This window comes from Melitaea cinxia, chromosome 11, assembly GCF_905220565.1.
Source record: "Melitaea cinxia chromosome 11, ilMelCinx1.1, whole genome shotgun sequence".
Classification (NCBI taxonomy): domain Eukaryota; kingdom Metazoa; phylum Arthropoda; class Insecta; order Lepidoptera; family Nymphalidae; genus Melitaea; species Melitaea cinxia.
Genome location: NC_059404.1, coordinates 17,021,125 through 17,046,524, shown reverse-complemented (window position 1 = coordinate 17,046,524; position 25,400 = coordinate 17,021,125). Strand labels below are relative to the sequence as shown.

General features: G+C 30.6%; 1 protein-coding gene across 1 annotated transcript in view; it reads right to left on the bottom strand.

Moving 5' to 3' along the window:
• Positions 1-14,298: 14,298 nt before the first annotated feature.
• The window catches only part of LOC123657662 (neuropeptide SIFamide receptor-like), a 28,272-nt gene continuing 17,170 nt past the window's right edge, over positions 14,299-25,400 (bottom strand). Inside the window, exon 2 of the mRNA XM_045593183.1 lies at positions 14,299-15,067. Within this exon, the coding sequence (XP_045449139.1) occupies positions 14,299-15,067 (769 nt within the window). The remainder of the gene's footprint in view (positions 15,068-25,400) is intronic.

The window sequence follows — 25,400 nt, the reverse complement described above, 5'->3', positions numbered from 1 at the left end:
TTACAGGATAAATTGTTCAATCAATAAAAAAACCGGATTTTTTATTAATGACATTAGTGTATGTTGACGCCGCGTTAGCGCAACGGTCACAGCCATGGATTGTACCTGTTGCGCTGGCGGTTGCGGGTTCGATCCCCGCACATGACAAACATTTGTATTGGCCATACAGGTGTTTGCCGTGGTCTGGGTGTTTGTGCAGTCCTTGTGGGTCTCCCCACCGTGCCTCGGAGAGCACGTTAAGCTATCGGTCCCGGTTGTTATCATGTACACCTGATAGCGATCGTTACCCATAGTAGGGAATATATCCGCCAACTCGCATTGGAGCAGCGTGGTGGATTAAGCTCTGACCCTTCTCCTACATGGGGAAAGAGGCCTATGCCCAGTAGTGGGATATTACAGGCTGAAGCGTATGACATTAGTGTATGATATGATCAAAATACGAGTATATATTTACAAGGAAGTACTTTACATAAACATTTGTAAACACTGGCACTGTTAAAAATTTTTTATTATTAAACCATATTGTCATCATCAGCTGATATTGTAAATTTGTAATATGAAAAAAAATATATCACTCATCACTTTATCCTATCGCAGTCCACAGCTGAACAATATAAGGCTGAAGAACATAGGTCTTCCCAATTTCGTACCAAACACACCGGTTTTCCGCAATCCTCATCCAGCCAATACCGTCAATCTTATCTAGAAAAAAGTTAATGACTATATAATTAATATTTAATATCGTTTAACGTATTTGTCACGCAAGAATGATATATTATTTCTTACAGATAAAAGTAACATCATCATTATGACCACATATATAAAATTTATTTCACTATAATGTTGTACATCAACTAGTTTTGTGTTTTTATAGTTAGTAGTAGTTTGGTAAGGTAGCCCTAACTCCTGGGAAGAGTTGGAGGTAGACTTGACAACGCGCTTGCGATGCTTGTAGGGTTCGAGGCGTCTGTAGGCACGTGTGTACGGTAACCGCTTACCATCAAGTGAACCGTACTCTTATTTGGCGAATTAGTCGTATGTAAAAAAATAATAATATCTTTGTAGTTCCAATATTTTCATATTTTATTCAATCTTTTTTAAAACAACATTAAATTTTAATCGTTATTGCAATTAAATAAAATGTTATTGACAAAAAAAATATATAAATTTTATACCGTTGTTTATTCATGATCTAAATTTTAATGAACCCGAGCCCGTGAGTGTCGGACCTTCGTTATTTTACAAAAATTGAAGGTTGGGGGTGTCTGGTTAGAGGTTTCCATTATGCAACGTATCTGGCAATGATTCACTTGATTTATAGCAGTACTTCGAACAAGATATTAGAAAATCATTTTATACACTTTTATTACCTAGTACCTGCCAAAGCCACTTACTTCATATTGGGCCATTGTTTCAACCTTTATTAGGAGTATAGGCTGATAAACTTACAGTTCGCGTTGCCGACCCCACCCTTGAGTTTCTCCAGGATAACGGGCCATCATACTCGTCACTGGAACACAACAATACTTGATAGCAGTATTATTTAGCTGTGATCTCTTGTAATGTTGAGGTACTTCCTCAGATGTGCTACTCCAAATTTTAAGGTCCCGTTGTGTCCTACGGGAAAAAAGTTTTGGGACGTTTGCAAGCTGGGTCAGTACAGTTCAGATCATATAAAAAATGACATATTAAAAAAAGGTCGAAGTTGATAATTATAATGTTTGGGTTGCACCGGAATGCAACAGGAACCCGCCCTTGAACTATCAATATTAGGTCACGCGCAGGCCACGGTCGGCACAGCTAACAGCTGCGCACCTGCCTCTGATAATTTTGTATGCACTAATCCATATTTATTACAAACAACAATATTATTTTAAGTATAATTTGAAATCTTCGAAATCTAAATCTAAATATTTAATTATTTCGATGTAATTTACAAATCAATAAAGTAAATTACAAATTATTTTTGGATAACTGGTTTAGTATTTTGACATTTAATTATTATCAAAGCTCGAAATATAAATGATTAATGCTAATGCTGCTTAATGTGCTCATAAGGCTACTTGCTATAAACATTTTGCAATGGAACTTTGTAATTTATTAATCAATACGGTTAAAATCTACTTTTTGGACCGTCGATTTATGGGGTTTTGAGGTCTTATAATAAATCTAATTTATTTCACAAATAGATTACAAATTTATTTTTTACACTTCATATTTATTTTGATTCTTTTGTCATTTAGATTTTATATAAGTTATCTTCTTTCTGTTTTTCAGAGAGATATTATAGAGAGAGTTATAATTAAAGAGGATTAATAAATGTTATGGCAAAAACAACGTTTGCGGGGTACAGCTAGTAATATTATATTATTATAAATAGATAAAATTATTAAATACATATTAGTAAATTACAAATAACTACTTACGTTTAACAAAATTATAAATAAAAACATTATATATTTCTTCTGTGCGTGTGTTTGTCACTGAACTCCTCCTAAACGGCTAGACTGACTTGGTTAAAATTTTTGTTCATATATTTGTATGGGCTCATGGATGGTTTAAAACTCAATTGAATCCGATAGGTGGCGCTCCTATCGGTATGTCAGCAATCAAATTTGGTAGATGCATTTCGAGCAGGACAACGTCTGCCGGGTCCTCGAATATTACTTATATTATAAAGTGTATTTCGTTTCTTTTGAGTTTAATGGAGACATGAAATCACATCATCATCAAGTGAACTACAAAAATCACCAAAAAAAAGAAAAAAAAGTCGCTTGAGTATTATTAGCAAAATATATGATCTTAAGAAAAGCGCTCATAGAAAATTGGTTCAAAAACATTATTCCCATAATGAAATGCCTACATTAGATAAAATCCTGAACAAATATCAAGATCGACAGGAACCAACTGATATTGTCACATTTAAATTATATTTTGGATTTAATTTCTTTTAGAGATTGCTAATACTTTACAGAAGGTTCTTACGGAACAAAAAATTAAAACATTTGCGCAGATAGTTTCTAAAATTAAAAAAAAAACGATCATTTTGCACATTTGACAGTTCTCGGCACAAGACAAAGTCTGCCAGGTCAATTAGTGTCAAATATATTTTTTTTTCCACATGAATATTATATCATCGATCATTCACAGTTAAATGCAACAGGGAGCGCGTCCTTGAACTGTAATTTATTGGGTCAGGTCACAGGCGCTGTGTGCACCTGCGTCCGGATATACTGCGATTTATTACTCTGTGCCTTTAGTCGGTTGTGATCAGCTGTTAAGATATTTAAAAAAAAATCTATATGTATATTTTTTTCGTCTATTTGTATTTGTTGTTTTTACATTTAAATGTTTTAAGAGCAAGAAATAAAATTAATGTAGAAATGAGTATTTTAATTGAATTAAAAACTGGTTAATTAGTTACATTCAATAAAAATGTTTGCGTGTGACATATGCTTGGGGTGAGAATCGAACTTATAACCCTGGAGCGCAAAGCACGTATATTGATAAGTAGTGGGGATCGGACTAAAGTATCCTGAGCTGTCTGATTTTGTGAGTTTTTCCCACAGACTCACAATATTTTATTTATTATCATAAGAATGAGGTGCACATAACACACAATACATTATTGTTATACATATACAATCTTATCCCTCAGATATCATTTCAAGCTCTTCTCCTTTACTAAAATGACATATTACAAAACATTCGAAATTCGAATCTTCAAAATACATAACACAAATCTTTTTAATACAGTTATTACGTTCCATTTTCAAAAGATATTTATTATTCGAACATGTTGCGAGACAAACATCCATTTGAGCGTCAAAAAAGGTCGTTATAGTTATCTAAAAGATATTAATAATATTTCTCCCTAACGACACGTTTGTCCCTGAAATCCTGCACAAATAAAGCGCCTACTGCGACCTTGCACCATTGACCCAAAATCGGGTTCACGGTCGCTTGCAGCGCTGCAACCGCTTTTAATTTACTTTTTAACATTATTCTCATTTAATTTTTGAATCTTGCTTTTGTACGTTCTCACTCGTGTGCTGCTTTTGACAAGTTGTTTTTTATTTATTTATTTTGAAAACAGAGGAATATGAAAATAGTAAATAAAGTATAAATCACTAAATTAATATTAATAAATTATAGATTATAACCGATTTATATACTACGATCCATATTACTCTCATTAGAAGTCTTTACTGTGAAGTGGGCGTCCCACAGCTGGACCAAGCCTATAAAGAGAATGATAGGACCTTAATCCGTCAGGCTGCTAAACTATTGATTACATAAGAACACTACATCAAAGTTATTGAAGTGAAACTTCTCTACGCACGCTTGACTTGGGGAGTAAGCTGGTGAATACTTGACTATAGCGTTACGAAAAGTGTGATCGGGTGAGGCGAACGGAAGTTGAGAGGAAGATATAAGTTAGTGAATATAGAAAGAAAGAGAATTACGTTTCGTAAGTTTTACTTCAGTCGTGTGGCCTAAAGCATTCATTTTTTTAATTACAAAAATTAATACGAATAAGTTTCACCAATAACCTGTAACAGACGATAATACAAATAAACTTGGAATATTCTAGAAAACATACGAGTACACAAACGTTACGTTTTTACGTTACGTTTATTACGATTTAATATTAAAACTCATAAATGGTTCAATATAAATTTTAATTAGAATTATTAATTAATTACAATATTCCATTTATAAATACTTCGTTTCAACTGATCTGAATTAATTCAAATATTGAAATGTTTGTTAAAACTTTGAAGATAATTAAACAATTATATTTTAATAAATTTCTGAAAACAAAGAGAAATTGCACAACCGTTACTGTTATTGGTATAGGATGAAGTTATATAAACTTGTTATATAACATCAGCCTTTGCTAGTAAGTTACATAACATAATAATTAAATTAAAGTAATGTGATATTATAGATATGTCGATTTCTGAATCAAAGCCACCAACTTTACCAACAATGGCAAGAAGGTCGTTAGTACACAGTGACGAATTTTACAGGAGAGGAAAAGAGCTTAATATTTTCTCTACAGCTGCGTCTTAAATTGACTCGTCTTGTAACTTGTCGTTCAGCCCCTTCACTGAAGTGGGGCACAGAAGAAAATTTCCTGCTCAAAATATGGAGCAGCCCGACTGAGGTAGTACCTCGACCTTACAGAAGATCACAGCTAAATAATACAGCTTTTAACCAGTGTTGTGTTCCTGTTGGTGAGTAAGGCGACCAGAGCTCCTGTGGGGTTTGAGGGAATGATCGGCAACGCGTTTGCAATGCTTGTAGTGTTGCAAGCGTCCGTAGGTTACGGTAATTACTATCAGGTGAGCCGTACGCTTGTTTACCGATCTAGTTAATAGTCTACAGTGAACAGAATTGACGGTTTTCGAGTCATAGACTTTCCTCTTACATTATAATTTATTTTACAAAAATGTACAAAAGTTTTTGAGAATCTTACTTGAATTAGAATAAAAAGTATTTTAATTTTTATTAATATATTCATGATATTTTTCTGATGAACTTCTAATCCCATTTGAAATAAATTTCCTTAAAAAGTAATAAATATTATACAATAAATTTGTGTTGATATCTTTTTCGTCCCAAACTTTAAGATCAGGTGGTCGGTGAGTATTATCGGTTTTTTATGTGTATGACCTAGTATTTAAGTATGGAAATAAAAATTTGTAAGGCCATATATTTTTATTACATTAAGAGAAATTTTTACAAGAACTGAAGAGATTAATATTTTAATACAAATTTACGATAACTTTTGAAGTTAAACTTCTTTAGATTCATTGTGATTTGAAACTCGATGAAACAAAAATACGTCACGATAAAAAAACAAACACATAATTGTACAAGATTAAGTCGGAGAATGAGATAGAATACCTTACACAGTATTTTATATTATCCATGAAAAAATACCTCATAGGCTTCTTTTTTTAAACGGTTTTATTTAGCTCACCCCGTTTGTTTTATTTTTTATTCTTGGGTCAAATTTAGTAATTCAAATTTCACCCTCTTCCTGTCAACCGATTAATCTGAAATTTTGTATACACTTTGGATTTGGTGACAATACAATTATGTTTATTCATTATCATTATAAATTCAAGATGGCCGCCGCTACAAAATGGCGGATAATTTATGTTTTATTAATCCCATCAATATGGGTATCAAATGAAAGGTCTCAACAAGCAGAATACAATATACTATAAAAAATTGAAATCCAAGATGGCCGCCGCTACCAAATGTCTGATAACAATTTTTTATCAATCCCACCAATATGGGTATCAAATAAAAGGGCTTGACAAGAAGAATACAGTGTACTATACAACCTCAATATTTAAGATGGGCCTTGCAATAATGAAGCACTAAATGAATTAAACAGAATGCGAAATAAAAACCTAAAACTAGAAAATAAAAATAGGTAAAAAAACTTTTTAAGTTAAACGGTTTTATGTTAAACATACATTGCAATGTTTAAGATAAATGTACTAAAAACCAAAAAATAGTAAAATAGATACAGTCGTGGGAATTATAAACATATGCATAGACTAGACTAAAATAAAACCGTGGGGCACGTCAATTGTCTACAAATTATCGACTTAATGTGCGATAGAAGAATCGTTTAATTCGTCGTTAAAATAGGCAGTTGGCCCGCAGACGGTGAGGAAATTACTTACTATTTTCTTGCTCATGGAAATTCCAATAGTTATACACTCCATGTAAATAAAAGAGATGTTTCAACTAGTTTATCGTTGGACATTCACACTGCTGGCTGGCGAGGAATCGTTTCACTGCTCGTAGTTTGTCTTTAATCGACAAAACATATGATAAAAGTACTACTCGCTCACCACTATGAAACCCTAAAACTCGCTTATAATCGAGCTTGCTAGCTTGTTTCCACATTCTAGCCCTACTTATCACACGTCCATCGTTGTCGGTTGAACAACTGCCTAATTATAGTGTAACATTACAAAACAAACATTTTAATCAACGATTGTAGACAATTGACGTGCCCCACGGTTTTATTTTAGTCTAGTCTATGCATATGTTTATAATTCCCACGACTGTATCTATTTTATTATTTTTTGGTTTTTAGTACATTTATCTTAAACATTGCAATGTATGTTTAACATAAAACCGTTTAACTTAAAAAGTTTTTTTACCTATTTTTTTAAAAGTTTCACTTCTGTGTGTGAATTGCACACAACTGAGGTAGGGCACAGCAGGAATTTCCTGCTCAAAATATGGAGCAGCCCGACTGGAGTAGTACTTTACCTTACAGAAGATCACAGCTAAATAATACTGTTTTCAAGCAGTATTGTGTTCCTGTTGGTGAGTAAGGTGACCAGAGCTCCTGGGGGGATTGGGGGTTAGGTCGGCAACGCGCTTGCGATGTTTCTGGTGTTGCAGGCGTCTATAAGCTACGGTAATCGCTTGTTTGTCGACCCAGGTGTATAAAAAAAAAACTTTCTTTTTTTAATTTGAAATAAGGAAGAATTACAGAATCATTTGAAAAGTTTTCGTGCCGGTACATAATCTTAAAATATAAGCTGATAAATATATAAATTTAAGCTGATTGTTATCAAATAAATAAACGAATTGAAATCCTTCATCTTCACATTAAAGCGTTTACGATTCGTACAATTACTGATGGATTCCTTTTATCGGTTGCTACGAGTAAAATTCGAATTAAGTTATTTGTGAATGAACTTGAAGCTCACTTGATATCTCCAAGGTTATTGACCGAGCTTGGTTCGCCTTTCAAAGCAAATTGAGATTTAATACAGGATTGTAATACTGGATACATCACTTATCGCTGTAATCAATGGCATCCTTATGTGTTTGATATCTAACCCATATCTCATCTAATCATTATCTCATCTAAGTTTCTGATACGCACGTCTAAGATCGAGATCATCTTGCCACCGTCTGTGCACTAACTCTTGTTATGCATGAACGTGTTCGAGAGTAACGAGAATGAGTGTTGCCTGAGCAAGCGAACTCTAGCCTAGATGTAATCTTTTCGTCAGACTAGATTCCTATAAAGTGCTAGCATAGCCAGTATTAGAATATACTGATTACTCCAGTTCTATTCTATTTATCAGCACATTTAACTCTATTGTTTTATTAAAATCATACATACATATTTTAAAACTTTAATCGAAGGTAATCTATTTTATATATCACGTAATATTTATTTAGGTATGTCCAATTCTTCGTTTACGTCTTTGATCATATAAAATTAATATATCAGAGGGCTAGGCTAAAACAATACCAACAACGACTCAAAAGGGCCATCCGTAATTATGTCACACGAAGAAATTCACGATTTTTGGACCCATCCTCCGTCCTTGTCTCAGGTGGTCATATTTACGAGACCCTTCCCCCCCTACCTAGTGTAAGGTCACACGTATTGCAATTTTTCTCGTATTAATTCTTACGTATTAAATTGATACGTTAGTTTCGGCATTGTTTTTATTTTCTTTTAACTAACAATTAGATATAATATATTTTGAAATGTAATGTCACAAATTTTTCGTCTCTCCCCACCCCTTGTCACACAATGTCACTCTTCGACGACCTCGACTCCCCCTAAACATGTAACATAGCTATGAATGGCCCCTTAGAGGAAATAACAGTTATGGTTCATTCTCATTATAATTAATTTTTCAAAACTTTTTAACTGAGGTAGGGTACAGCAGGAATTTCCTGCTCAAAATATGTAGCAGCCCGACTGGGGTAGAACCTCGACCTTACAAAAAATCACAGCAAAATAATACTGTTTTCAAGCAGTATTGTGTTCCTGTTGGTGAGTAAGGTGACCAGAACTCCTGGGGGGATTGGGGATTTGGTCAGCAACACGCTTGCGATGCTTCTGGTTTTGCAGGCATCTATAAGCTACGCTAATCTCTTACCATCAGGTGAGCCGTACGCTTGTTTGCTGACCTAGTGATGTAAAAAAAAATTTCACAAAAATATCGTATATAAAGGAGTAGGGCAATAAAACGATGAATTAGTATTTTACATCAAATTAATTTATTCAAATATATCTCATAGTTGCATTGTGATCTCTTGAAAGCGGTTACAGTACGAAAATCAACTTCATAGTAAACCCACACGGTGATTTAGTTCATAGAAAACAGGGCCCTCGGGTTCAGATCAGTTTATAGACATGTAATCTTAGATTCCATTATAAATATACATAAAAATCAAATTTATAATTTTAAAAGATAAATTATTTTTACATTAAAAATGGTATATGTCAATATTTAATAAATAGTAGACACTGATAGCTACACCAATTTAATAATAATTAAAAATTTATAAGAAGTAAAAAAATTAAATAAAGAATTTAGTGATTACATTAGAATTTTTATCATTTTTCGCATTTTTAAATTTAATAAGTTACCAAAAATAAAATATTCAGTGCTAAAATATCGAATTAAGTTTAAAAAAAATATTAAACCTCATAGAAAAATCGATAAATAGCACGTGTGCAGAGTTCGAAAAATATGGTGTAATTTTTTTTAAATTAATAAATACCAAATAAACGCTAAAATTCATTTCTGATCTTAAAATTTGTGTAAAATAAAACATTAGTTGTCTTAATACGAAGTCTGTTTTGTGGTTGATAGTGTAATAAATAAAATAAATATCTTGAGATCATTAATAACATCAATCCAATCAAAATCACTCTTGTAAAAACTTGAAAATTTTTATAAACATACATAATTATCTTTAAAAAATTTAGTAATAGTAAGAGAAAACAAGCACATTCGATTCTTATTTTGGTTATACAAAAAATGTTCAATACAGTTAGCCACGTTATTAGCAAATTTAGATTGGCCTCAGATTAGAAATGTTTCTGGAAGAAAAATTCACATTGGTCTAACCACTTAACTGAGACTACAAAAAAAAAATACATCAATGTGTCATTAATTTTGATTCTATATAAAATTATTGTAACTTGTCAATTTTAAGGATTGCAACAAAATTGAATTTCAACACAAAATCCAATTTGTTTTGGTGAAAATAGTTTTGTAATTATTTTTTTATCGATGCTTAGCACCTTTTTCCCGTGACATAATTTTTGGTAAAAATTTACTTTTCTTACTAATCTATATATTGAGAAATAGATAGTTTTTTTATTAATTTTGTATTACTTAATTTGGTAATGCAGTTGGACGTTTCGACGTCGTCTCGTCGTAGCTATACTAAGTTTTTAAGTCAAATTATTATTACAAAACTCGTCCTAAGAATTTCAAGTATAAGCCAAGAACTAGGTAATACGAAAAGTATCAAATGTGCTTGTCCTTCTAAAATATTAAAATTGCTATAGTAAAAAAATTAACAGTCATTCGAAATCAATGGCAGTGAGAAAGTCAAGTAACATTACAAGAAAGCATATCAACAATTTCGTAACGATAAAAACAAACTGAGATTTGTATATCTTATTATTTGTCTTAAAATATTAAAATTAAAAAATACACAATATCATTTTATGTCATTACATAAAATATACTGAAACTGAAATAAAATAGTTTGTCATAAAACTGTTTTGATGCCGCAACCGAACTGTTGTGCCAGGTGAGCGACAAGTGCGACAACTAAAATATCAACTTATTTCACTCATAATAATGTCAAATATTGTCTAAAAAATTCACTACACTTATAGCGGAAACACACACTGGTGGAAAATGATCATGATTCGGAGTTTCTTGCTAATACATCTCTGCAGAATCTACATTCAGTATCGTTTGTAATTTATTAAAAGAAGCATAATTACATAAAATTAATAACTTTACACGTGGAATATTCGTCATATTAAATATTAATTTGATTTTTACACATGAATTATTAGTCATATTCTGACTCGTCGCGTAACTTCTCGTCGTTATTTCGTCGCTTACCTAATATCTTCGTCGCTTGCCTCATTATCTTAGTTTGTTTTCATCTTACAAAATGATTTTTCTATGTATATTTTTTGTGTTTTATAAAAAACAATATGTCCATCAAAATGAGAAAATAGAGGGCGTTATTCAATTGATATGTAAAAAAGTTTGTGATAGTAATAATAATATGTTCTGATTGCTTACGATTCCAACATTCGGTACATATTTTCATTTAAATATTGCAATAAGTTTACGCGTCTGACTCGATTATGTTATATTTTATTATATTAAAAATTAACAAATCAAATAATTATAAATCGTATTTAAATTAGAATAAAAAGTTTTAACTAAATTGAGGTAACTAAACCAAACTATTCTTGATCAAAAATTTGTTTTAAATATAGTTGAAATAATCCATAAATAGTAAATTTTATTATAAATATATATTTTTTTATTCCATTTGAATTTTTTTTTCATTACGAGTAAGTTCTTTTTCATTTAATGGAATGTAACATAATTGCGTCAGTCGTCACTAAAAGCATACTAAACTTTATTAAAAACTCCTAATAATCAACTAACATTGCTTGAAACATCATCTACGGTTATTTTTACATACTATACATAACTATTTTTACATATTTCACTAATAAATTTCTTATATACTAAGAGAATAATTATCACTAAATTGTACTTAAAGTTATGTGATAAATGCATATATTTTATTTGTATACATAGTATTAAATGAATTAATTAATAAAAACAAAACAAGAATAAAAGATAAAACACAGCACAAAAATGTGTATAAAATAAATATATTTTTCCGTTATATAATTTATGTGTACTTTTAAAATAATTAATAAACATTTCAATCATTTCAAAACACTATATTTTCATACACAAGATTCTATTGAAAGTGTTTCCAATATCGTCCAGACAAGACAATTCTAATGAAACAACCGCGATACACTCCTCTAACTCTTGTGACCGTCTTTATATCTCTATCTTTTCTCTTTCACACTCCATTCAAATAAATTATGTTAGAACGAGACAGAATATTTATTTAATTTTGAAAAAAGGAAATTTCCATTACGTTTTAAGACCCCGAAACTACGATCTTTTAAAAATAGAACTTTACATACAAAGATAAATAATTTATACGTGTGTTGATTTTTATATGTATTCAAAATAACTGTATTATTTCTAAGTATAGTCTTACGTCTAACACCAAACACAGCAAATTAAACCAGCACTATAATACACAAATGCATCTATTTGAAACAAAACGTACAACTAACATTATATTATCATATATTTACATAAAGTGAAAATATGTGTTTATGAATTATTGTATATAGATATATAGAATCTCATTCGACATAAACTTTTTTTGTTAAACATTTATTTTTTTCAATCTGTAATGTATAAAACTATAAACGTTTATCTACACGTATTGTACCACCGTTTTACTTTGCGCTGCGATCCGAAACAAAGTTATTTGAGCTACATAGAAAAATAGCTGGACAAATCTATCACGCAAAAATTTTACTCCTTTAGAAGGACCTAGATACTCAAACTTCAGTCTTGCAAGCGTCGACCTTGTCTATATAATTATCATACATACACTGAAATTCTGAAAAGCTCATGTTCACGTTTACCACATTCTATTCTATTAAGTATCATTAATAAATAAAACGGCAAAAATAAATTATGGAAAAAAAGTTGAAAGCTAAAAATAACAGTTAAGGTTTAAAAATAAAAGTTTAAGCGCATTTAATATAAGCGCATTTAATATACGATGCCGCATTCCTAGTAGAAAAATACAGTATTTTTTTTTTCATAGATTTCTTTTATTTTTATTTTTTTTCAGATTTTATATAAAACTGTTTTATGTGCTGTAATTGTGTTAACTAATCAGATTATATTATTAATAGTTTTGTTATATTAACAGTTGGTTACAATGACGTACAAGAAAATATTTGTAAATAGATATTTATTATTTCATTATTACTAATTTACTATTAACGGTATTTTTTTTTTAAATCTTAAATCTACGAAATTTTATTTAATAATATTTTGTGCATTATAAGCGGCTTTATCCCGTCTCCGGGCGTCAATATCAAATTATCTGTAAAAATAAGATAATTGTTTACCCAATAGCTATGAATTTCATCTTATTTTTACAAATATGTATTAAAATTATCACTAAAAAAATTACACTTAAATATTCTTAATATTTTTATTGTAATATTAACATATTAATATCAATGATTTCCATATATATTTTATATAGAATATATTTTTTATACTTTTAACTAAAATGAATTTGTGCGAAAAATTCTGGTCGATAAATAATATTGATTGTTTATTTGCATTAATTAATGGGTTATGTCCCCGAGAGTAATAATAATATTAATAATAATATGAATAGTAATTATATGTTTTTAAAATAAATAATTTTAAAAATGTAGACATTTACTTTGAAAATTATTTGAGACAGTGAAATCGCTTAATTCACTCAGTAATTAATTCAATTGTCGAGGTTCGAAATTCGAATAGAAAATATACTCTCACATAATTCTAAATTATATATAGATAAGCACGTATACTTACGTGATCTTGTGCTAAAGTCATCATGTATGAGTAATGAAATGAAGCGATACAGCGCTACAAATGCTATTATACCCACGATAAATTTTGTACTGAATTATTTTTTTTATAAAAATGTCAAATATTCGACGATGTTTTTTTTTTTAATCGATTTCATAAAAATCTAATTCTTATTTCAACCAGTTATAAATCTTATATTTTACATGCATGAATATACAAAAGAGTTACTCTAATATTATAGAAAATCTATGCACAAACAGGTACATGGTACTTTACATTATTTCAGTTACGAGAAATCTACAACATCCATTTAACAATGCTCTGAGTAAAAAAAATTGAAAAACAAAGGACCTATTAAAATCTATATTAAAATATTTTTAAGACTAAAAATCTGTTAAAAATTTAGAAAAGAAATGTGGTCAAAAATAATAGAATTTCGTAAATAAGAAAAATCATTGTGCGATCTGTGCGTATTTTCTCCATAGTTATGTTTTTACACATACTATTGATAAGTATAAAAGTATATATTATATATGATTAGAAGTATTAAAACATCTTACAATAATTTATTTCGCTAGATTATCAAACATTCACGTAAATCGAGATATCGATAATTACACAGGACAACACCAAACTGACGAACTAAAAGTCAAGCACAACACTTTCATAGTTGTCGATATGGAAAGGTACGTCTCTGTTTGCTTTGCAAATCCTCTGAGACTCAGGCTAGGAGGCCGTATTTTAACACCAAATACCTTTGACGAAGGCCTTAAACTCCCGTATTGTTGAATATAAATGACACGGCGTTCTTGTCCACCGGTGGTGACCGTCGAGTTATCGAAGCGTGGTTATTGTTATTGTAATGCCACGATTTTCTCGTTGATGTACTAGATGATTGTAAAGCTATTGTCTCGTAGTAGCGCAATCTGCCACAGCATTTTCTGCTCTTGATAATCGCAACGAATCCCTTCCTATATTTTTTATTGAAGAAGGCGTATAGAATCGGATTGATGCAAGAGTTCGATGCTCCGAGCCATTGGGCTAAAGGAGTTACAACTGGAAACATCTCTTCCTCCCATTTCTGAACTGGCCCTCCCAGTTTTATCCTCGCGAAGATCAAGTAAAGTGGAAACCAGGATAGCACGAAAAGTATCACCACTGCAACTAACATTTTTACAACTTTGACTTTAGACTTCTGTTGCATTCTCTCCATTTGAGCATCTTGAGTATCAGTGGGGATGGATCGGCGCCACACTTTAATCCAGATCAGAATGTAGCACATGGTTATGAGAACCATGGGTAAAATGTAGCAGAATATGAGGTTTCCAATTACGAAGTAGAGGACTTCGCTGATGGGGTTGGGCCAGACGTCCAGGCAGAGACGGACGTGAGGGTTGTCGTCGAATACGACCACGAGGTCGAAGAAGAATACCCAAGGTGTGGTGACGAGTATCGCAAAGATCCAAATGAAAACGATCATCATTCTAGCGCGGCGTTTCGTGATCTGGCACTTCAAAGGCCACCAGATGGCCAAGAATCTGAAACAAATAAATATATTTACGTAAATAAGCGTTCAAAGTTTTATTTAAATCTATATATATATATAAAAAAATTTTAAAAGCAGCGACATTTTTTATTCTAAACTTAAATTTACTTTTGTGTGAATTATTTTGGTGTATATTGTGTAACAATATCATGAAATGAAACACGAATGCATAAAAAACACAATAATATGAAAATTGTGGTCAAAAGTATTTTAATTATAGTATCGATTTCAGTCTTTTTTTGTTTTTCTTTTCATCTATACTTTAGAGTCCTAAAATCCATATTATTTACTTATATTTGCTACTAAAATTAAAAATATGTGTACAATAAATAGTACATTTTACAATACCTTTCTTCAATACACTTTAAAAGAAAATAATTTACAGAAGTTACGTATTTACCAAGTTCAAATTCTCGAAAGACAATGCAATAAACTCAGCTCAGAATTTACCGTCTGTAGAGATTTTAATTACCCATTAATTGCAACAGCTGCAGCTGCAGCCGAGATTAAGGTAGTAAATTTTCTGAAATCGACCAAAGATATTGCTCGGAAGAAGTCTCGACCTTACGGTCTGGAGGGGTAATTGGTTCTTGTGAAAAACAAGGAAATTTTAAAGATGCAAATTGATTGTTCTCAGACAGCGAGGACTTAATATAACGTTTCACTGAAAATAGTTTTATTTTTTAGTTTATGATGGAATAAAAGTGCTTGTATTAATTTTGAAAACTTTTTCAATGGGTGATTGAAGTAAGCCGTTTATTAAAAAAATATCCATTTAAGAATTCGGAAGGCTAATTATTTAATACTTCAAATAAAGTTTGAGTACGTAAATATACTCACGAAAAAATAATTTCAGTTCTTCTCTATTGGGTATCCATTACTGACTTGAAAGTTTGAGACTAGAGAACCACTGTTCTGTAATATGTTCAAAGTATACACTCGTTTGTTTCTAAAGTATATAATTATTTGGTTCTTATTTAGGCATTTGCCTTTACTTTGGGTAACAGTCGACTTATACACATATTTTGGAATTATTAATTATTATACAATCCCATAGCTGAAATCTGAGCTACTGCCAACAGCGTCAGCGTGGAGTGGGATAGTATCGGATGAAACTTCGTATGTACATAGTTAGAAAATTGGGTTATCAATGATTAGTATACGTAATCGAACGTAAATAAGCACATGCTCAATAAAAAACTGTGTGTGTGTGTGTGTGTAGTTTTTGAATTTAAAAATTTCCCTTTTGTTTACTACTTCAATTTAAGCTAGGCTGTAGCTGCGATTACGTGTGCGTATCATTTCGATAAAATTATAAAGCGGATATAAAAAAAAATAAGTTAGTTCCGTAACTCAGGTCTGCCAACATTATTCTCTAGCCAAAGTCACGCAGAAAGCACGTCGTAATACGTGTCTTCGGTGGTTTCACTTTTCATTTGGACTGTTGCTTAAAAAAATATATAGGTATCTAGATAACTAAAATATGTTTAAATTAAACAGTTAGTATTATAAGTAAATGAGAATTAAAAATATCTAGAATCTAGGTATAATTAATAAGAAGATCGATCCAGGATCCAGGACCTTCGAAGACATAAACATACTTCTAAATTTCGTTGATTGGATGCTGTGATAGCAATCGACATTGATTGGTTAATATAAGTCTCGATTGGAATAATAAAACTGATATTTATCAAATTTTGCAAGTAAATATTTGGGCAATCAAAAGGATCACAATTCAGCCTGTAACATCCCACTGCTGGGTATAGACTTCTAAGGCCTAGCCCAGGGGTGGGATGGGCATAATCCACCACCCTGTTCTGTTGCGGTTTGGTACATATACCCTACGATGAGTAACGATCGCTATCAGGTACTTTAGATAACAACAACTATAGATCTCTTAGATCCTGTTTCCTTATCATGGTACCACACTTGGGATATCTCCTTTCTAACAAAAAAAGAATTATCAAAATCGGTTCATATATAATCGGTTTATATATATATAAACCGATTATATATATATATACGGGCGAATTGAGTAACATCCTCATTTTTTGAAGTCGGTTAAAAAATGCAATGGAATTGAGAACTTCTCCTTTTTTGAAGTCGATTAAAAAGTAACAGCAATACTTTTTCACACGATGTTAGGCTATTCAGTGAACAGAATATCTAAATTCTTGAAACACGCCGATTACTTGTCAAAGCCAGAACGAGCCCGATGGGATCAAATGCTAAACATATTTCCGAATCATTTCATTTAGTGTAACATTTACAAGAAACAAACACGATTCTCAAATCAAACATAATATGTGACAAAGCCCTTGTTCACTACGTTATTCTGAACTAAAGTCTTAGTGACATTATGTTCAAACATTATAGAGCTTCAGTGGGTAATTGTGATCAATATTGATTGACGTGCGATAAAATGATCAACTGTTGTATCGCGTTACACATGAGTGATACAACGTATGCCTTTGCCCACGTAATTCGTAAGAAAGCATGTTGCACACTGAGTGAACACTGTTTTAAAAGTTATTTTTAATGTTTTTTTTTTTTGTAAGATGATGTTCTCATTAAATGTAATTTAATTTAATTTTTTTTGGATAGTATTCAACTTACAATAACTATATCTAATAATAACTATATCTAATTGGTCCGAACTTTCAGAGGCCTATGCCCAGCAGTTTACTGAGATAGGCTGAAGTGAATTGTAAATATCCAATTAATTGTATTGTTGTTCCCTAGGTATTCAGGTTATATAATTTCACGCATAATGGACCAGCATTAAGTCTAAATGCGGAAAATCGAGTCCACAACAATCAGACAATCAATCAATCAGGTAATATAATAATAAATGACACAGGCTAAGACAAATAGTTTGCAAAACAGTTAAACAGTTATTCAAACGGTAATTTTATGTTCCATCCATTATAGTGTACGAGGTGTATCCAAAAAGTATCGTGAATACGGAATTTCCACGGACTACATATATTCGAGTCTAGATTTTGTTATGGCGTTATTTTACTACTTATGTCACTCATTTATGCTGTCAAGGTCGGCGTTTGCATTTGTAGTTAATTTTTGATATATCGATAGTGAAAACAAAAAAAAGATTTAAAAAAAATACTAAGCTCACTGCACCACAAGCTCATAGCGCAAGGTGACCTTGAAGCGTCGTAATTAATACAGAAACTCGTAACGGTATTCAATCGGTTCTCAAACGAATCTAGGGCATTATTAGTTCGTAATTGTGTCCCGCAAATTGTTTACTAAATTGAATCTTATTTTAAGCTGACTATAGAGATGTTTAATCAAGTTTGAACTTGTTTACTTTTTAGAAGCTTTGTAATAATAATTATTTACTTTGTACGGTTTTATTTTTGTGTTACCCACACATTAGGAAATTCTAAACATTTTTTAATATCATATCAACAATCGACCGTTCCAGCAGGGATCGAACCAGATCTAGCGGGTACATCGTTCCATAGCTAAATTAGCTAGAGCATCGACACGGTCAGTCAGAGATACAGGTTCGATCCCCGCTGGAACGGTTGATTTTTGATATAATATTAAAAAATGTTTAGAATTTCGTAATTATTTACTCTTTGGTATCTAAGCCAGCGGCGATGGGGGGCGGTTAGGTTCGCGGAACGACGCAAAACATTCCACAGACACAAAGTTTCGGTGGGGCTGAAAGTTTCGGACTATTATTGCCCGAAATCAAAACCAACTTCGAAACTAGATTTTCTTAAGCCGAAACTAAAACGGATATTTCAACCGGTTCCTCTGATTATATATATCTTTTTTTACGATTTTTTATTTCTTATGGAAAAAAAAAATAAAGAAAATCATGCAGAAAATTTGAAAATTTCAATAAACTTATGAGTGTTTGACAATTTGCAGGACTGGGCAACTTCCCTCAATCAAAGTACATCCAAGTAAAAATAATTAATATTAATAAAGCGTTAAAGTTCAATTTTCATTAAAGTTTTTCCTAAGCAATATTCTAATAATAAAAAAGAATATAATTATCAATTTATTATCTATACAAATAAATAAAATTGGAGTGTCTGTTTGTAATATTAAAATAACCGCTTTTTACTAAATGCATATGGATGTACGGTATACACAGTACATATACCAAAATAACATTTTTTATGATTTTTGTCTATCTGTCTGTCTGTTTGTTCCGGCTAATCTCTGAAACGGCTGGACCGATTTTGACGGGATTTTCACTGGCAGATAGCCAATGTAGTAAGTAAGGAGTAACCTAGGCTACTTTTATTTTAGAAATGTATTTATTTTATAACTCTGCAAACTGAACAATAACTTTGTTGTTGTTAAATTCCACGCGGACGAAGTCGCGGGCTCAGCTAGTCAATAATATATATTTTTTTCTTTATTTGTTTAATGTAGGAGGCTTTGGCCGCTTAGCGACTATGTCAACCCCATTGATCAAAACAAAATCACTATACTCTTAAACTAACCAATCTTAAAATCATCCAATACACCTTAATCGCCAGGTCCGACGAAGGATCAAAAAGAATTGCATTACAAATTCCCACACATCTAAAATCAATACCAATTAGCTAGTCAATAATAAAAAAGTATATAACTAATAATAAATTAGAATACCACTTGACATCTACTAATAAAATCATTCGCATACAAGATATATTCTATTCACTATTTAAAGTCTCGTATATTACAAAGAACGTTTTACATAACATCAAATAATTTTATTTGTAACACATTCAATTCATCGTATTATACAATTGATTTCAACCGTTCTATAATTCGCTAAAAGCCACACGCCTAGCAATAAAACTCAAAATAAATCACAAATAGATGATCTAACACGAAAAGAAAAGCAAAAGAACAAATGTCTGACAGCTGACAAACGACCTGTCATGTTGTTAGGCCGAAGAATATAGACCTGATGCATTTTATTGCTTCGGGTTCGATGACCGGAGGCTTTTAGGTGTGTTTTCTAATGTTCTATGGACTAAATTTTTGATATATTTTATGCGATATTCTGATTTTCTTTACTCAGTAAATATTGAGTTCCTTTATAGTTCTTTACAACTGAATTTTATACAGATTCACTTTTTTAAATGAATTTTATTCGATAAAAAAAAATAGTAAAAACTATTTTTTTAATAACATTTAAAATTCCATAAAACCTACTTGAATAAATAAATTTTCGAGTTTACCTTTTCGTACATTAGTGTAAAATTGTATTGCTGTAAATTGATGATTTGTGCTTTTTGAACTTATCGATTTCGAAATTAGGTGTCAAATTATTTTTTGCGTTTTATTATATTTTTATTGACGTAGGTTATAAGCTACCTAAATATCTCATCCATGTCTTATGAGCCAAATCTCTATAAACGTCATCGACAGGCAACAAGGCATGACAAGGCATAGCATTTTTAAACCGTGGATGTTAATTTTTAAATAAATAAAAAAAGTATCGACATGGGCCAAATCTGGTATATAAAAAATTTTAAGAGTTTCATATATTGCATTTATAAAACATGGCTTTAAAAGATGAATAAGAAAATTATACATAATAAATCACACATTCAACAGTTTGCAGTTGTAAGTACAATTATGTCTGTTCTCATAAACCCGATTTAAAAATTTGGGTTAAACGCAGTCATAATTCACAGAGGCAACAAATGAATTACTTATAATTCGAAAACTGTAAGGTACCATTTCACTTAATAAACGCCTGGGTTCAGTAGGTGGTTACTTTTTGCTTACATAATTATGTTATAGTTTCGTCACTACAATTTAGTAGTATTATAATGCATGCTAATAATAAATATTATACTAGCCCGCTGGCGCAGTTAGTAGTGGCTCTGCTTTCTGTTCCGCGGATTGCAGTTTCGATTCCCGCTTGAATCTGGATGTTATATGTGTATTATTTTTTATGTATATTTAACAAAAATAAATATATTTGGCTACAGTCGACTGTTATTGTATATTTATATTTTTTTATATATATTCGTCACCAATTACGCCGATGAACTGGTTTAAAAAAAAATCTATTGGATATTATTATGAAGAAGCTAAATTGATCTTCTATGATATCTTGACTATTATATTGTATTTGAAATTCACAAAACACAATACAGTGCACTATGGTAGCTAAAATGTAAAGAAAAAAAATCAGCTCAAAATTGTATTATTAAGTACCTTATGTATTATGTCTACAAACGAGATGTTTTAAATTGAATTACATACAACTAAAATAGGGCACACCATCATCTCATTATATCTTGCTCCAAATCTGTAGCAGTCAATCTGGGGAAGTATTATAAGCCTCGCAGAAGATCACAGCTTAATAATTAACTAGCTAGTAGTGCTGTCTTCCGGTGCTAAGTAAGATGGACAGAGCTCCAGGAAAGGGTTGGTGGAACGGTAACCGCTTACCATCAGTTGAGCCTTAATCTTGCTCGCCAACCTAGTCATATATTTAAAAAAATTATATTCATGAATTCATTTAAGCTTACAAACACCAATAACAACGAATTTAATGATACTGATTAAAGATTATAAAATATATATTTCTGTTTTAAAAAACGCAGATAAATCTTGAAATTTATATAAAAAATTAAAATGATGTATTAAATATATATCTAAGAACATGATTATAAAGTAAAGATTTTAAGATAACGTTGCTTTCGAATGTTTTTAAATTTTTTATCGTGTCAAGGTCGCGGGTTTCCAGTAAAAGATAAATTAATTTCTTAATTTAAGATTATTAGATTTGATTACAATTTATCATTATTTACTTTATGTTTACGAGTGTTTTTATATATATATATATATATATATATATATATATATATATATATATATATATATATATATATGTACATAATTTTAAATTATTTTCTTGTGTATGCAAAAGAAGCTTTTGAAAATCAATTGAATGATATGAATTTGGTATTTTTGGTTGTTTCATTATTAAAAGTTTGAGTGTAAGTAATTTTTACTTTGAAGATTGTTTTATGTGAAATAAAATAAAAATTGTCAAAGTTCTATTGCCAACGCTATTCCTCCTTAGTAACGTAAATGTGGCTTGAAGTATTAAGCATCCTATTTTCTTTACAACAATTCCAAACGAAGCCAGGACGATTCGCTATCTAGTAACGTAAGTCAATAAAAAAGCACTTATCAATAAATACTCTCATTACCTTCAATTTTGCAATTATTATCGCGTTTTATCTAAAATTTAAGACAAATTTTATTTTATATAGTTATCGCCCGCAGCCTCTTTATAATTCGCATTTCGTGTTAATTTAATACGAAAATTAAATAATTTGTACACACACTTTTTTATCATCATAAGGGCCGAAGCCCAGTGAATACAAAGCTGTATTTAAATTAAATACTGACACGTAATAAACTGATCTGGCAAAGCCTCACTCATCATCATCACTTCAGCCTATCCTAGTCCACTGCTGGACATAGGCCTCCACAAGTTCGCGCCAAAAGTGGCTAGAACTCATTTGTGTTGGTGACCGCAGGGTTTTGTCGCAGAGAAAACGCTGCTGTCCGTTTTCGGCCTGTGTATTTCAAAGCCAGCAGATGGATGGTATGATAATTAAGTTTGAAAATATACTGAGTTTTTAATTTTCTCCAAATAAATTTTATATTTCTCAAAACTTAAAAAAAAGCATTAAAAATAATTTATGCTTTCAAATAAATGTTCTGAACTTTTCTTTTGTAAGATTATGAAAAAAAATTAATATATTTATAATAATAATATATATACATTAAACCTTTTTTTTGTTATCTGTGAATTTATTTGACATCTTAGCAAATAAAAATTCTATAATTACACAATAAATCACACCAATTTCACACATTATGTACTGTACACTTACAAAAATCATGAAGGCGACTTTTTGAATTATTAAATTATCTTAAACTAAAAAAAAAACTTAAGTATATATATATATATATATATATATACATAATAAATTAATTAATCAATTATATATACATTAAACTCATTCAAAAACCTTAAGGAACCCTGGCAAGTGTCTATTAATCTCGTTATAAATTTGACATCGCCCCCTTCACGTGAGGTTGCTCTTTGACGTGCCCTTTACATTAAAGACGTCTTAAAATCAGTAAAAAAAAAAAGAAATCTTTCTCGATGTAAATGTTAAAATGATTACCCATAATTTATGAATAATTGATTTAAATGATTGATTTATGAATAAACTAACATTCTTGGTATCGTTTATAAGATCAAAATACAAACATTTAAGTTTACAAAAGACAGCATTAAATATTGCTTAGATATAATTTCTAACTGACTTCAAAAAAAGTTTTCTATCTGTGTCACCTTGTAGCTTGTTACGGGTGTACTGATTTATGTGTTGACTAGCCACCCGCCCCGACTTCGCACGGGTGCAATGCTGATACTAAATATACTACAGAATGTCTTTATTTATAGTATGAAGCTAGCTTATAGCATGGTTAACATAATAACAACATTCAAATATGCGTCGTTAGATTACACGTTGTTACAGAATGCGTTGAAGAAATAAAGGTTCACTGCTCGTTCCCAGTAGGTGATAGCGTGATATTATGTAGCCTATATGTTGACCAGACTTCTTAATAATATTCGTACCAAAATTTGAAGTAAATCCATGCTGTACTTTTTGAGTTTATCCCGGACATACATACAGACAAACAGACAAAAATTCTAAAAACTATATTTTTGGCTTCGGTATCGATTTTAGATCACATCCCAAGTATTCTTTAAAAAAAATATTCAATGTACAGTTTTGATTTTCCTACCATTTTATTATATGTATAGATATCATATTTGTATTAACACTTCGATCAAAAGATTAATATAATAATAATAAATATCTACACAATACACACACGGTCGTCTGTTCCTAAAGTAAGCAACTTAACGCTTGTGTTATAGGTAACAGCCGACTGGTAAAGCTAAATATTTTTTTTCGATAAAAATACTTGTAAATAATACATATATAAACTGGAACGTATCAATATTTATTGGAGCTGCCATATCGGTTGATGTGTTACGATTCAAAGCATCGACATCTTTCTATGATTTCTAGGTCTCTACTCAATCTTAATATCGAGCTTCTGAATCAAAAGCTACCAACGAGCTATGCGAGGAACTAAAGCTTTATTTTTAACCGACTTCCAAATATCCTTAGATTGGTTGTGAATGGTTCTCAATTCGATTGTAATTTTTAATATTTTTTTTATGTATGTTACCGTAGAACTATTGACTGGGCGGACCGATTTCGATGATCTTTTTTTGAATCGAAAGCTAATGTTGGTCGTGTGGGATTGGACTCCATTGAAATTATATAATATAATAATTATATCTAATAATGCGAATTTGTTATTATATATAAATTGGAACTAAAAAAAAACAAAAATATAATACAACTCTTCATCTTTTATTTATTAGGACATATAAGATAAATATTTTTAAAGTATTAAAATAGAGTATTTTTAAAAGTAGACGATATTGAAAAAAAGCTACTTCTCATCAATTAATTTGAACGTATTTAAGACTATAAAACAAAATCGATACTCCGATTTTTTAAATATATGTAATTATGTAATTATATATTTTTAATTTTAATATATTTTACGTTTGCAAGATTATTTATATGTTAAGTGATTCTTATAAAATGTTTTATTTCTTATTACCAAAAAAGTAATTCATTAATATATAAAATTGTGTATGTATTGACTGACAAGGTGTTACAAGTGTTGTACGATTTGTTCAAAATTACACATATTTTTTATATTTATTTTATTAAAATAGTTGACATAAATTTTTTATTTTATTTGCACATTCATTGCCATCGCCAGGCAATAATTCGCACGTTATTGTGTCAATAAAAAAAAATCGAATTTTATCGCCAAAATGTCACTTAAATTATTGACATAAAAAAACTTTCTCAAGTAAACAATCCGTGTGTATGTAATACGATAATTTCGTTCTAGATTGATCGATATAATTACACGATGTCAAATAAATCAATATTTTTTGCGATGTTGACAAATTTTGGCGCCCTAAAATCTGACACTGATGTTGGCAATGACATATATACAACTCTCTACATATGCGCGATACAGATTATAAATATATTAAAATATACTCTTTAGTGCAAGCAATAAGGTTGTATATTATCTAAAAAAAAAATAATTGTTTATCAACTTAGGCTGTCACTTATTACGGAAGAAATTTTTAAATTTAACGATCATTAAAAATTTACGTTTGCTAATGTGAATTTTTTTTAACTTTTTTAATT